This window comes from Mandrillus leucophaeus, unplaced genomic scaffold (genome assembly GCF_000951045.1).
Source record: "Mandrillus leucophaeus isolate KB7577 unplaced genomic scaffold, Mleu.le_1.0 Scaffold86, whole genome shotgun sequence".
NCBI lineage: Eukaryota > Metazoa > Chordata > Mammalia > Primates > Cercopithecidae > Mandrillus > Mandrillus leucophaeus.
In genome coordinates this window covers 684,973-699,893 of record NW_012109363.1, presented here as the reverse complement: position 1 = coordinate 699,893, position 14,921 = coordinate 684,973, and the positions used below count along the sequence as shown (strand labels likewise).

Here is a 14,921-nt window from a genome sequence, read left to right as displayed (position 1 = left end):
AAAAAAATCAGCTTTGGCCAAGCGTGGTGGCTCATTCCCGTAATCCCAGCACTTTGGGAGGCTGAAGCAGGCAGATCACCTGAGGTCGGGAGTTTGAGACCAGCCTGACCAACATGGAGAAACCCCATCTCTACTGAAAATACAAAATGAGCTGGGTATGGTGGCTCATGCCTGTAATTCCAGCTACTCAGGAGGCTGAGGTAGGAGAATCGCTTGAACCCATGGATTGTGCCATTCCACTCCAGCATGGTCAACAAGAACAAAACTCTGCCTCAAAGAAACAAACAAAAAAACACAAGCCGGCTTTATCCCTGAAGACATTTCCCCCTGTTCCTGCTGTTAGATATTTATATTCTGTGTTTGCCCCTCTAGATCTGCTTTTGACCCTTCTCTACCCTGCCCTATTTCCTAGGAGGCTGACCTCTGTTGAGGACAGCAGCCAAGCTCCCTTGCCTCTGGCTTCTAGTTGGCTTCAACCAATGGAAAGCACCAGCAGGAGATCAGAGGGCAGAGGGAAGATGGTACCCCTTTTCCGACCATCCACCTGGCTATGTGGTGGCAGAGTTTCTCTAGTGATGGCCATGGTTCTTGTTGTCCAGCCCTCCTCTAAGCCACAGCTTCAACTCTCTCCAGATTTCCTTCACTTGCCCTTTGAGGCTCCCCACTACTGCCAGCCCCAGGGGCATGTACCACCACCCCGTGTTGGTGTCCCTTCATTTTAACCACACCTTTGCAAGAAGTACTTTCTTAATTATCCCTCTTGACTGTGCTACTTTTTCTTGCAGTAACCTTAACGATACATCCAACAACACTGAAATCATGTTTCAGCGACCATAAAGGTCTATATTAATTTGGAGAAGTGCTACAATGACCAGAAAAGTCCTCTACTGCACAAACACTATGCATACCACTCATTACTTCACTGTGTTTTCTTTATATATTTTGTGTACAACACCAACCAGTAATTTACACCAACAATCTGAAATACCAGACCAATAGTATTTTAGAACCTGAATGAATTTTGAGGTTTTAGGTTAATTATGGCTTTAAAGGAGAAATGCACCATTCCCAACAGCTTTCAAATGTTATTCAGGGTAAGTATGCAAATTAGCCTTCCCATTACAGTTTCCATTTATGACAATCTAACGTACACCTGAGGGGTTTTCTAAGTCAGGACAATCTTAATAGTTCAACTAGACAGTATTAGGTGAATCCCCAGGTGCTAGCCTGTGGCCATTTCAGGAACAGCATAAAGTCAGATACACGATGAGACCCAAAAGAGCTTGACCATCTGCAGGAATTGGCCTTTAGACAGGAATAATTTAAAAATAATTAAGACTTCATGGCTAGAACCTTTAGGCTACAAGCTTAATCTCAAAAGACTAGATAACTAGCCTAGTATTTCTATGCTTTACTTATATAATCTTATAAAACAAAATGAATATAAGGCTCATTCACCATTGCTATCTTCTAGAAATAGGTTTGCTTTAAGAAACAGTAGTCCTGACTCACCAGAGGTGAAAATGAAGGAGGGATGGAATGATACAGGTCAAAAAACAGCTGCAGGGTTGAAGAATCTAAGAATGCTGGGGAAGAAAAAGACAAAAGACATCACTTTATTAGGGATGAACACTGCCGCTGGCATACTTCCAGCACTGTACATCAGGGAGCACATCCTTATGCCTACTTATCTTACAGAGCATTTATTTCGTTTGGAAGTGATAAGCAAATAGGGGCTTTTCGGTTTTCCTTTTTCTTTTCTCTTTTTCTTGAGATGGAGTCTCCCTCTGTAGCCCACTGTAACCTCTGCCTCCTGGGTCCTGGTTCAAACGATTCTCCTGTCTCAGCCTCCCGAGTAGCTGGGATTACAGGCACGTGCCACCATGCCCGGCTAATTTTTGTATTTTTAGTAGAGACAGGGTTTCACCATGTTGGCCAGGCTGGTCTTGAACTCCTGAGATCGTGATCCGCCTGCCTAGGCCTCCCAAAGTGCTGAGGTTACAGGTGTGAACCACCGTGCCCAGCCTCTTTTCTTTTTTTGAAAGTACTATTTTAGCTTCTCTAAGAAACAGATTCATTCTTTCAATTCTCTGAGAACTTAATCTGAACACCTCTGTCCATAAAAAGAATTCAAAACTTTTATCCTTCTGGAATACAAAGACAAACTAAGAACAAGTTGTTCTGTTTGATTTTGTTTTTAAAGACAGTTATTATCCTAACTAGATTACAGAAGTCTCTGGGCAATTAATGCAAGGTGAAATACGTAACTATTATTCATCAGCAATTTTAAAAGTTCTTTGACACTGGCAGATCTATAAGATCACTCCAACAACCTCCCCCACATTATAAAATAGATGTTACTGGCTGGGCACAGTGGCTCACACCTGTAGTCCCAGCACTCTGGGAGGCCAAGGTAGGAGAATCACTTGAGCCCAGGAGTTCAAGACGAGCTTGGGCAACATAGTGAGACCCCACTTCTACAAAACATAAACAAACAAAATTAGCCGGGTGTGGTGGCATGTGCCTGTAGTTCCAGATACTTGTGAGGCTGAGATGGGAAGACTGCTTGAGTCCCGGAGGTTGAGGCTGCAGTGAGCTGTGATCGTGCCACTGCACTCCAGCCTGGGCGACAGAGCGAGACTCCGTCTCAAAAAAAAAAAAAAAAAAAAAAAAAAAATAATACACAGGGGTTGCCAGGAGTTCTTTAGATCATCCTACAGACACTCTGTAGGGGAGTGACAGCCTTTGAGGTGGAGGAAGTTCTGTTACCTGATCTCCAGCTGGTGGGAATCTGCACTGTACACAGGTCGTCTGAAGACTCATCAGTGGAAGTGCCGATGAAGTCAAAGTTGAGGCAGTTATGAGTGAGCTTGAGCAGTTGCATGAGCAAGCCATGCTGACTTTCATCATTCAAGTTTAGATTCTTTCCTGAAGCCTGTAAAAATTACCACATAATGAGCCCCCAAAATCACTCCTCTCTTCCCAGCTTGCTACCAGACTCGACAAAGCTGTTAAGTCAGAAAAGGAGGGCTATGTGGGAGCACAGTAAAATGTCCCCTTCTCTCCAAAGATACCGTACTTCTATCACCTGTTACTATGAAAATACCTAGCTCCTTATATACTATTAAAACATACTTACTATAAAAACATGAAGTTGGTATTTAAAGAAAGCCCCGTTTTAACACTTACACTTATTCCTCACACAATGTAGACATAATGGTCACAGAGAATTCTGAAGCAATATGGCTCCTGTGATTATTTTATTGGCATGTGAGATCCTAGTTATTTCTAGACGGGGCAGGGATTAAACTCTGGAGGGAGCTCTGAGAAAGTAGCACCCTGCCCTACTTTCTTTCCTTGTTTTTACAACCACTATTACCAAAAATCTCTCAAACCAGAATTAAAATCATCACTGAATTTTATTTCCTCATCTGCAATGTACCTGCAGACTACAGGTGAGGACTGGCCATAGCTACCGTGCCTGTCCCTTCCAAGGTTACACTAGCTGAGCCTTCGTGACTGGCTGGCTAATTATTTGTTCTGATGGTATCAGTAAGGAGGATTCAATCCTTAGTTTTCTTAAAAGCTTTTCCCCTCCAGGGGGTGCAACAGCTTTTGCTAGGCAGCTTTGCTTAACCTGAGGATTATCTGGGAATTCTAAGGTAAAACTAAGTAATTGAGGAAAAAGATGAATATCGTTAACTGGAATAACAGAAAGAATACAAACTGGCTTCTAAAACTAAAATTGGGAAATGTTGGAAAATGAGAACAAAACTACAAAAATGAACAAAAAGCCAGAGGCCAACCCTATTTAGCTTTCTATAGGGACAAAGCATCTGAGCTGTGTTGCAACTGTGTGGAACTCCCAGCTTAACACTTCTTTCTCAGTTCAGCTCTATCAATAAATGAACTGAAACACCAACTTTCAATTTTAACACAGGTAATTTCCTTATGTGATACTGTCTACCCCTCCAGGTTATTAAATCCAAATGGATGTTAAAAATTCAAAATCTACTTTTCCTTACAGATGTTGCTTGTTTATGTGCTGCTTTTAACTCAGCGGGGGACAGGAGAACCAGCCTGATTTCTGTATGCTAACAATGTAGTCTGAACCTACTTTCAGAGCACTAAGAATCCAAACACCATAAAACGAACATGCTTTCACACCATATAGAAATATTTTATGTGGTTATAAAAACAACAACAACAGAACTTCAAACTTTGAGTTAGGTAAACCAGATCCCTTTAAGATAGGAGTATGGGATAAGTGCTCACTTACTTCTCTTTACCTAGAGGAATTGATCTGAAATAGGGAAGTGACAATCATTTCTCCAACCTCAGTGGTCACTCTGACCAGTTCCTTCAACACCTCTATGAGTCTTATGTAAGAGATGATGATTAAAGAGATGCATAAACTCTCATAGGGTCAGTTACAAGCTGACATTTAACAAATTCCCATCTATTCTCATTCTTTCAAAAGAAACTGGGAAGCATGACCCAAACTACATGCTCACCTGTTTTAGTAAATTGCAGGAAAGTGTGAAGATATCAAATAATGATGAATCGCGAAAAGAAGAGGCTATTTTTCTGTGCTTGGTTAAAGGATGGGTGGTGTCTGCCTGTGCAGAAAAAGAAGAAACCAATGCAAAGAATTAATTGCAAAAAAAGAACTTTTCATGTAGACTTCAAATAAGCTAGAAGGATTTCCAGTAAGAGCAACATAAATATAAAATACATTTTTAACATTTAAATTATTGTGAAACCATATCTAGTGAAAGGATGTAGGATAGTAAACTGCTAACAGCCAGGGTATCCTTTCTCTTTAGCTTACAGAAGGAAAACAAAAGGAGAGATAATCTCTGCTGCAAATTCTTATTTTCCTTTGTATTCAGGGAGGTAAAACTTAAATTGTTGGCAGACATTATTGATAATTACTTTCATGTTGTACTGTGGGTTAATGGGCCAGGCGTGGTGACTCACCTCTGTAATTCTATAACTTTGGGAGGTTGAGGCAGGAGGATCATTTGAGCCCAGGAGCAGACACAGTGAGACCCCCCACCACCACCTCTAAAAATTAAAAAAAAAAAAAAAGTCGGTGTGGTGGTTCATGCCTGTAAGTCCCAGCTACTCAGGAGGGCCTTCAGTCCAGACATTCATGGCTGCACTGTACTCCAGCCTGGACAGCAGAGTGAGATCCTGTCTCTTAAACACCCACAGACAGAGTAACGAGGCTTTGATTTTGGTAAGCAAAACTCAAAACAAAAACAAAAATAAAAACAAAACCTCAACGTGAAGTTACTGCAGAATTTCCAAATGACAAGAGCCCATAATATTTGCCTCCTTTTCTAACCTATTTCAACATATTGTCTATACCGCAGAAGTGAAAACTTAATTTAAGTGGTTGTATTGGTCTCTTATTTCGCTGTTCTTGTGTTTTCAGCTAAATTATAAATGTTTTTGTGGCTAAGAACTAAATCTTTTACTTCTTTAGTATGCTCCTAGTCCTAATACACAGTAGGTACTCAACATGTGGAATAAAATAACTTCAAAGTTGTCAAGAGTATTTTCAGTCTAACCACGTACTGAAAGCTTAAATCTCTTCTGTTTACTGATCAATTCATCCAAGAGCAGACTCATTTTGTTTTTGCCACATTAAAGTGTAACACAGCCAAGATTACTGACAAACCAGTCTTCCTAATTTTATTTCTAGGTTCTAAGTAAGAATAGTGGCAGAAATATACTTTCTTTTTTGAATCTGACAATCACAAAACAATGGAAAATTCAAATGATTTAGAGGCTCAAAATATTCTCCAATTTTTGCTTCTGTCATTGTGTTATGTGTCTTACATAATAAAGGTCTTGCTAAATTATGTATCATATAATCTGTTATACTGATCATAATACAGAGAATGACTACACACTAAATGGTACACACAATTTCATCATTTTCTTAGAAAAGTAAAATCTTGAAAAGTTTTTTATTATACATATATCAAAATGTATGTACTCTGTGGGGCCAAGCTTCAAAGGGGAAAACATTAAGTCCACAATCTCTATCCTTAGTTAATGCATCTGCTCTTCTGCTGCAAAGGTAAGAGTGGTTAAACAGCACATTAGTTGTTAAGAACACAGGCTCTAGGATAAGACTATTTGGGTTTGAATCACATTCGTTGCTTGTGAAACCTTAGGCAAATGATTTCATCTTTATGTGCCTCAGTTTCCTGATCCAGAAAATGGGATAAACACAGTACCTACCTCATATGACTGTTTCGAGAATAAAATTAGTTACTATAAAGTGCTTAGAATGGTGGTAACAGCGATCACTCAAAAGTGTAAGCTGTTATTATTTTGGTAATTACTGATCACAATGGGGACTGCATGTGGCAAGAGAACACAACAGGGACTCCCAATTTTCACAGGCTCTCAGCTAACACATTTGAAATAGGACCAACTCACAGTTAAGATTTCTCAGGGTTAATAAAAATGTCTGCAGAATTATGAGCAATAGCAAAAGTAATGCTAATATCATTAACATGCTTCCAACTTAAGGGTGAGATGTTATAACTAATATTGATACGGGCCTGTTCTATAATCACAAATTTTTAGCTGGATAAAAAAGTAAATGACTAAAATATAGCCAGGGCAAAAGAAAGCCACTGGTGTTTCCTCTGTAGTATTCTGTGACATCAATGACCATTTAAAACTTTCAAGGTATACAGGAGCAGAAGGGGCACACAAAAGGTCGACCTTTATGGTCCCTTTTTTGAAGTCATTCTCTTTCATGGGCAAAGCAGTAGTATTTCACCCTTTTTTTTTGAGATGGAATCTTCCCTTGTTGCCCAAGCTGGAGTGCAATAGCACGATCTTGGCTCACTGCAACCTTCGCCTCCCGGGTTCAAGCGATTCTCCTGCCTCAGCCTCCCGAGTGGCTGGGACTACAGGTACATGCCACCATGCTCGACTAATTTTTTGTATTTTTAGTAGAAAAGGGGTTTCAACATGTTAGCTAGGCTGATCTGGATCTCCTGACCTCAGGTGATCCGCCTGCCTTGGCCTCCCAAAGTGCTGGGATCGCTTTTATCTCTAAAATGAAAATTAGTACCAATTTAAAAAAAAAAAAAAAAAGCTAAAATGGAAAAGGGGAAAACAACCTGGAGACAGAAGGGGAACAGGACAAAAAGTGAGTTGCACTTACAGAGGAAAACCCAATGGAACTATTTTGTTTCAAAAGGGCATTAATCACTTACCGCAAAAGCACACAACTGCCAAAAAAGATCATCCCACACACAGCAGAAAACACCAATACTAAGAAAAAATATGGCACTTACTTCAATGAGGAAGGCTGTAGCACTTACTTGATTAATTTCATTGGTTAGCTGAGATAAAATTGTGACACCAATGATGCAGTATTCAACACTATCCTGGTTAAAAAAAAGCATAAGGTAGAAAGAGCTGTCATGGGTGCTCGGTTTTGGCATTTGGCATGCACTCATACTTTTGAATGATGGCCTCCTGTGTCATTAGTAAAACTGCCTAGACAAGGCAGCAAGGAATCATAAAACTGTTTTTTTGCTGGAAATAAAACCTAACTGTCACCACAAAGGAACACTGAGAAATCTGACTTCATCAAAATTTAAAACTTTTACATTAAAAAAATTCCCATAAACATTATAGCACATACATTTTAAAAAGGTAAATTGCAAAATACATCACTAAAGTAAATGACAAGTAAGCAACACATTTTACAAAGAGACTGTATACAACAATAAGCAAAAGGTAAAGAATGTGAGGAAATGTGCTTAAGATATAAATAGAAGTTCACAGAAAAACAAATATAAGCAATAAATACAAGCATATGAAAATTTGTCTCACTCATAACCCAAACAATAAGATACCAATTTTTTTAACCTATTAAATGGGAAAAAGTAAAAAGTTTAGCTTCCAGGGCTGAGGTAAGCAGGTTCTCTTATCAACTGTTGGTGGAAGTAGATACAGTCATGAGTCACTTAATGATGGCGATACATTCTACGAAATGTGTTATTAGAGGATTTCACTGTTGTGCTAACATCATAGAGTGTACTTACAAAAACCTACATGGTACAGTCTACTACACACCTAGGTTATATGGTACAGGCTATTGTTCCTAGGCACAAACTTGTCTACCACATGACTACACTGTGGGCAACTATAACAATGGTAAGTGTTTGTGTACCTAAACATAGCAAAGATAAAGTAAAAATACAGCATAAAAGATTTTTTTCAAAAAAGCTACACCTGTCTAGGTGCTTACCATGAATGAAGCTTACAGGATTGAAAGTTGTTCTGGGTGAGTCAGTGAGTGAGTGGTGAGTGGATGTGAAGGCCAAGAACATTGCTGTACACCACTACAGACTTTATAAATATGTACACTTAGGCTACACTAAATTTACTTAAAAAATAAATTGTGCCACAACATTAAGACAGTTCAACATCACTAGGCTCCATTATAATTTTATGGGACTGCTGTTGTGTATGTGGTCTACTGTTGACCAAAACATCATTATGAAGTGCATGCTGTATAACTTTTTTGAAGATAACTTGGAAATATCTTTCCTAGGCTAGGAATTGACCCTACAAACACACTTATTCAAAATAAATCTACCGGGCTACTCACTGAGGTATTAATGTAACACTCAAAAAACAAAAAACAAACAAACAAAAAAACCCAGGAAATGCCCATCTATAAAATATTAACTAATTAATTAAATTATCATATTTTCGCTTGGGACCATATATACGGATTTGAAAGACTGAGACAAGGTTTGTTTTTGCCAACATGCAAACACTACCAAGACACACTAAGGGTAAAAAACATGCAGAAGAGAATATATCAAATAATTCTATTTTGTGTCATGTTTAAAAAGTAGATAAGCGCGTAAGCGTGTGTGTGTGTTTATATACATGTATATGCTGGCTCTGTCATTCCCATTACATCAAATATATACACTGTACCTGTAAAAACCTTGTGACATCTGTGATTGCATTTCTGAAGACATAGTCATCCTTCTGACAGTCAAACCAGCCCAGTTTTGTGATTCTGGCATATAACTGAATAAGTGCTTGTGTCACGAAAGTAGCCAACTTTGGCCGAGTGGCAAGGTAGTTGAGCACATAGTTCCCTATTAAAAAAAAAACAACAAACAAAACCAATCCACATAACAGAAAGCTCTGCCAGAGAAGGGTGTATATCTTTAGACATGCTAAATGGCCAAGAAATTATAAATTTAGACTATTTAACCCAAACTGTCTTAATTCTTTATGCTACTGTTCCAAATTTAAGATTTGTAGGTGTTCTAATTCAGAATTTTATTTTGTCACGTGAAGAATTTGCAGTATAGCTACTATGACTCTACTCCTAGGTAGCTAAAGAATGTGGTCTACACAGAATTCAAAATCGTTAACAATGTTTTTCTTAGTTATTAGCGACAGTAAAGAAAAGATGAATGAAAGAAATCTTCTGATGACAAAAGGGAGGACTTAGGCTTTATTCAGAAGTAATTGCGTTGGGCCCTTCACTTTCATAAGCCCCAAATTCTGGAAACAAGCTGGATTCTAGACATTTTTGTATGGTTAGCAATCTCAGCACATCACTGAACAAACACATACATTTGACTATTACTAGCGCATCACTAAACAAACTATTTTCTTCAAGACAGAACAGAAAATTTTCCACTTACGAATATCTATTCGCTGTTCCAATGGTAAGGGGTTGTTTGTGCGTGATACAAGCTTGGTAAGGCATGTAGCTGCCAGTAACTGGGAGTAAGAGGACTGTGAAAAGAGAGGGAAAAAGGACTTAAAATTGTTTTGAGCAAGCCAGCCACAAGGTTTTTAACTTGGAGATCTGTGCTCAGACTCAAGAAAAGGCAATCAGTTTTGGCAGATTTGATCCTCTGGATTTTAGAGGGTCTACTGCTCTGAGGAAAAATGAACCACATAGCATAAGTTTATTTAGCTGACTTCAACAATGAACAACGGGAAAGATAAAGTAGCAGTATGATCAAACTGAATCTAATACCGATATCTGCTTCACTCTGAGGGACAGACACTAGAGGGCAACTTTTCAGAAAGAGAGAGATTAGAAAAAAAAAATCTCTCCCCTTATTTAAACCAAGAAATCTCCCCTCAGTATCTGTTATAATGATATTTCAAACAGTTTCACCTCAAAATATTTCTATGGCATATTAGAGAAAAAAGAAAAGAATTATTAGAGGAAACCACCATACTATGCTGTGTAATTAATCTCCAAATTGTATCTTTCCATCAGTGCAGCTATCAATCAGCTATTGTGCTGGGAAATGTATATGATAGTTTAAAAGTAAAGTTAAGGTTATTTGTGAGAAATAAAAATTATGCCTTAAGCAATGGAATAGCTTCATCACATTCTCAAATGTGGCTTTAACAAGTATTAACCTTATGGAGACTCAAAGCATTCCATTTGATCAAAATGCCTAAAAAGGAGCCATGGAAGAATTCCTCCATGTGGCTATATTATATACAATGCCATAAAACAGGAACAGGCTCAGAACCATGAAAGTATTTTAATCAAGGGTCAAGGACAATTGTCTATGACACAGAAAGTCCTTAAGATGGTAGTCCTTCAGACTATCCATTTATGTTAGTATTACATAATACCACCAGGTATAAGATTAGTGGTGAGAGAGACTGTACTGTCGCTCCAGCAGGAGTTAGCTGGCAGAGCTAGCTGGGCATCTCCCACAGGACAAATACAAGCGCATCAATCCAAACACCAAGTGATTTAAGAGAAATATATAAAACACTACGTGCATAAAACTCAGAACAGACCACCACACAATCTCTGACCATGACTTTGTATCATTCAGATACTTGGGGAAAAAGTTATATCCCTCAGCTACTAAGGGATAATTTCAACCAATTATAATTTGTTCTATTTATTGTATAAACAATATTATGATACTTATAAAAAGTCAAAAATAAAGTCAACTAGAATTCTATCCTTTCAACCAATTAACTTTCATTTTTTCACATTTCATTCCAGTCTTATGGAAACTTTTGGAAAGCAAATTTCGATTAACTAATTCTTTAGGGATTACTGTTGTTCAGAATACCACATGGCATTATCATTTCTTTTTTCACACACACAAGAATGATGGCTAATACATGTGCCTTTTCTTGGTGTCTTCTCTTTCATCTGTGAAAGAGCGTAATATAGGTAAGCACGACTGGGAAGCTGTTTGAGAATTAGGGAAAATATGAGGACTGCACTGTACGTTGCCACTTTATTTAAAGAAGGCCAGTGCTTGCTGCCGAAGTCTAGCTGGGATCTGCCTCTCATGATGCCCTTTCATGGGACCCTGGGGGGATCCTGCCCTTACCAACACTTCTATCTTGCCAAAGATAGTGATTTTATCGAATTATATCTCATTAGGAACATTATTTTGATCACTGCAATGACATTTTTAAGCTGGAGGAGGTTCTAATTCCATTTAAAATCCTACAATCTCCTGTAATTTCATTGTCAAGGTCACTGTTACTGGACTTGCAAGGCAATAAACAGCAGCTGTGGCAGAGAGGACACAAAACACAGAGAAGACTGAGGATCTTGTATTAGCACTTCGGATTAAAAATGTCATTTATTGGCTGGGTGCAGAGGCTCACGTCTGTAATCCCAGCACTTTGGGAGGCCGAGGCGGGTGGATCACCTTAGGAGTTCGAGACCAGCTTGACCAACATGGAGAAAGCCCGTCCCTACTAAAAAAAAAAAATACAAAATTAGCCAGGCTTGGTGGTGCATGCCTGTGATCCCAGCCACTCGGGAGGCTGAGGCAGGAGAATCGCTTGAACCCAGGAGGTGGAAGTTGCAGTGAGCCGAGATTGCGCCATTGCACTCCAGCCTGGGCAACAAGAGTTTTTTTGAAACTCCGTCTCAAAAAAAAAAAAAAAATACATAATAAATAAAAAGGTCATTTATCTACAGTCCTATCTTATTCTGGAAAGGATAGGATATGGCACTTAAATGTAAAAGCAGAAAACAAGTTCTGGAAATTTAGGATGAAAAATTACAGAACAGAAATGCATGTTCAAAGAGATTTTCTTGATGAGGCTGTATGGCCGTTTTGCCAACCTGGTAGGTATGGTACTTTTTAAAAGTGAAAATAAGTCAGGGACACCTAGAAAAATCAGGAAACAGAAGCTATCCCAAGCCATCCCTACACAGACAACCAGAATAAAGTTTCCTAAGTGCCCGTTATCCTTTAGGATTTTCAGATCTTACGCACACTTCCTCTTTCGAGGAGTAGCTGGCACTTGCTCAGGCAATCGGGGCTGTTGGTAAATTCAACCAAGGCTTTCTCTGCCTGGAGTCGAGTGGTTGTGTCTGTGGTTTCATACAGCTGTTTGCACAGATTCTCTAGTTGGGCCAGGCTCTGGAAAAGATCAGTCAGGAAAGAAATCAGTTCAGCCTACTACAAATGCAAGCAAGTGTGCTTAAAATTAACGAACAAAGATAAATAATAATCAGTAAAGAAAGAATTGCTTCTGAACTCTGAGGAGGACCTGGGTAACATTCACCTAATAACCATTTATAGGTCTCTTTATCTGATGCTATAGAAGACAAAATGATAAAATGCTTAAAATACCTATATACTTTTTCATCATTCCCTTGAAGATCAATCATACATGATACATTTTTCCCCTTACAAATAGCCAGCCTCCTAAGCTTTCCTAAAAGGCTTTCAAATAAAAATTCAGAATTTACTTATTCTGCTATTAATGTAAAAAGTGTGAAATACTAGAGGCACGGCTACTAAAATTAAGCACATAAACATGACATAAGTGCCACATACATTTTCATATAGCTTTAAATATTCCTTTGAATAGTAGTTATTAGCTTACAATACTGTATATGTGTAAAGATGGTCACCTGTATGAGAAAACCTCTAGAGAAAGCTTCAGGATGTATTTACGCACCTTCCTCCCTGGATCCCTCATGTCTAAAGTTCAGCAGACTCTCTTCTGTTGCACTTTAAACTCTTACTTCGGTTCCAAATTTAAAATGAAAGGATCAAAATAAATTCAACCCTAGCATATGCTCACTTAGAGATAAGACAAGGGAAACACCCACAAGCAAACTCTTCTCTCCAAATCTTGAACCAGTTCCAGGGAGGCAGGAAGGGGTATGGGTGTGTGCTTTGGTCAAAAACCCACAGGGATGCATATATACTTGCACTTAATGTGGTATTTAAAGGCAAAGAGAAAAGTAACTAGTTAAGACTATACTTAAATATCACCTTTCACTGACTGAAGTGGAGAGTAAACATCTGTTAGCCTTTAAAGGAATGGTTTGGACTTTAAGAAAAAACTGGAGCCTATTTTCACCAGCAGCAAGGATAGTTTGAGAGATCCTACTATTAGAAAGGACAATTCTGACAAGAACAAAAATAATAATAATTAAACCAACCTGTGTAAATTGCCTAAAATACATTACACAGCCAGTCTGCCCAAGGCTTTTCATTATCACTTTATTTCATTACACTGTGTCTTTAAAAATCACAGCTTTTCCACTAAGCAGGAAAGCCCTTAGGGCAGGATTCATATTTTACTCAACCTGGTTAATAAATTTCCAACACTAACTGAAAGGAAACAAGAACGATGAATACTGACACCCTAAGAACGATGAATACTGACACCCTAAGATCATCAGTCTCACTTCAGAGAGCCCCCAAAAGAACAAACACAACAACCTTGCCCTTAAAACAAAACAAACCATCTTTCGAATAATCTTGGGACTTTGATTAGGCTTATGTTTAACCTGTTTCTGATTTCCAGGGGTCCCACTTAATATCTTCTTCAATTCAAGAGCATGGAGAAAATTGCAATTGCAAAGTCAGATCTCAAGCAATAAAGTTCTACAAGTAGGACCTGAGTTTATTCACACGGCTTATGAACTCAAGTAGAAGGTAAGGCTAATTACGTACATTCCATAAAATACATGCAAAAGCCATTTTTATGCTTGCCAGTACTGCTCAAGACCTTATTGAAAAAAATTATTTAGGAAAATAGGTAACAAGAAAGACATCAAGAGAAAGACACTGTAACTAAAACGTAAGCTGCTATAAAACCTGGCATCAGGTATCCGGGAGTAGCAGCAGCCTCAGAACCTCCACAGCCATCACACACTGAGCTTTCCAACATCCTGAACCGACACTCCCTAAACAGTCCTGATGCTTACGGTATAATGGCTCTTCTTAAAGTCTGATCAATCAGTTCCCATGGTTCCCCCATGCAACTCTTGTTTATGTTTATTACAACAAAGTTGTTCACATGACAATGGCTAAGCATCTGTCACAGGTAATTCCTTACTGCTAAAAACCTACATGCAGGTTATGGTGGGCTTTTTGTTGTTGTTTTGTTTTGATTTGCTTTAATTTAGCAGACAAAACATACTGCAGGGTAAGTCTGGTAATGCATTCTCAGCTCAGGAAACAAGACTGTTTAAAAAACAAAAACGCAATTTGACCATTTACACAGTTTGAAGAACGACAACTCCATTTTTTTTTGTTCCCAGAAGAACAAATGGGAAACAATTATGTTTTCCCAAACAATTAGTGGAAACATCTGAAAAACGGGGTCATTTTCTTTGGGTTGCCCACACTACCAATGAAGGAGAGAGGAATGAGACATTAACATTTATGGTTTTTTAGTTACCAGCGTTTCCCAAACAAAACTAATGGTTAGGTTCTTTTGAATCACCTTCTTTTTGGCCTAGCATAAAATAATTTATCCTACAATGATTTGATTAGCTATTAAAACTAGTACTTCACACTAAGGGTGGCCAAAAACACACCACGGCACTCTCCTTGGCATGATAACATCTATGTCAAATGTTTTCCTATTCGTCA

General features: G+C 38.5%; 1 protein-coding gene across 1 annotated transcript in view; it reads right to left on the bottom strand.

The window, feature by feature from the left end:
* XPO7 (exportin 7) overlaps positions 1-13,065 on the bottom strand; it is a 40,623-nt gene extending 27,558 nt beyond the window's left edge. Inside the window, 8 exon segments of the mRNA XM_011968770.1 lie at positions 1,513-1,586; positions 2,770-2,935; positions 4,515-4,619; positions 7,356-7,421; positions 8,992-9,158; positions 9,717-9,810; positions 12,300-12,446; positions 12,991-13,065. Coding sequence (XP_011824160.1) covers positions 1,513-1,586; positions 2,770-2,935; positions 4,515-4,619; positions 7,356-7,421; positions 8,992-9,158; positions 9,717-9,810; positions 12,300-12,446; positions 12,991-13,011 — 840 coding nt within the window. The 5' untranslated portion in view covers positions 13,012-13,065.
* Between the last annotated feature and the right edge of the window lie 1,856 nt (positions 13,066-14,921).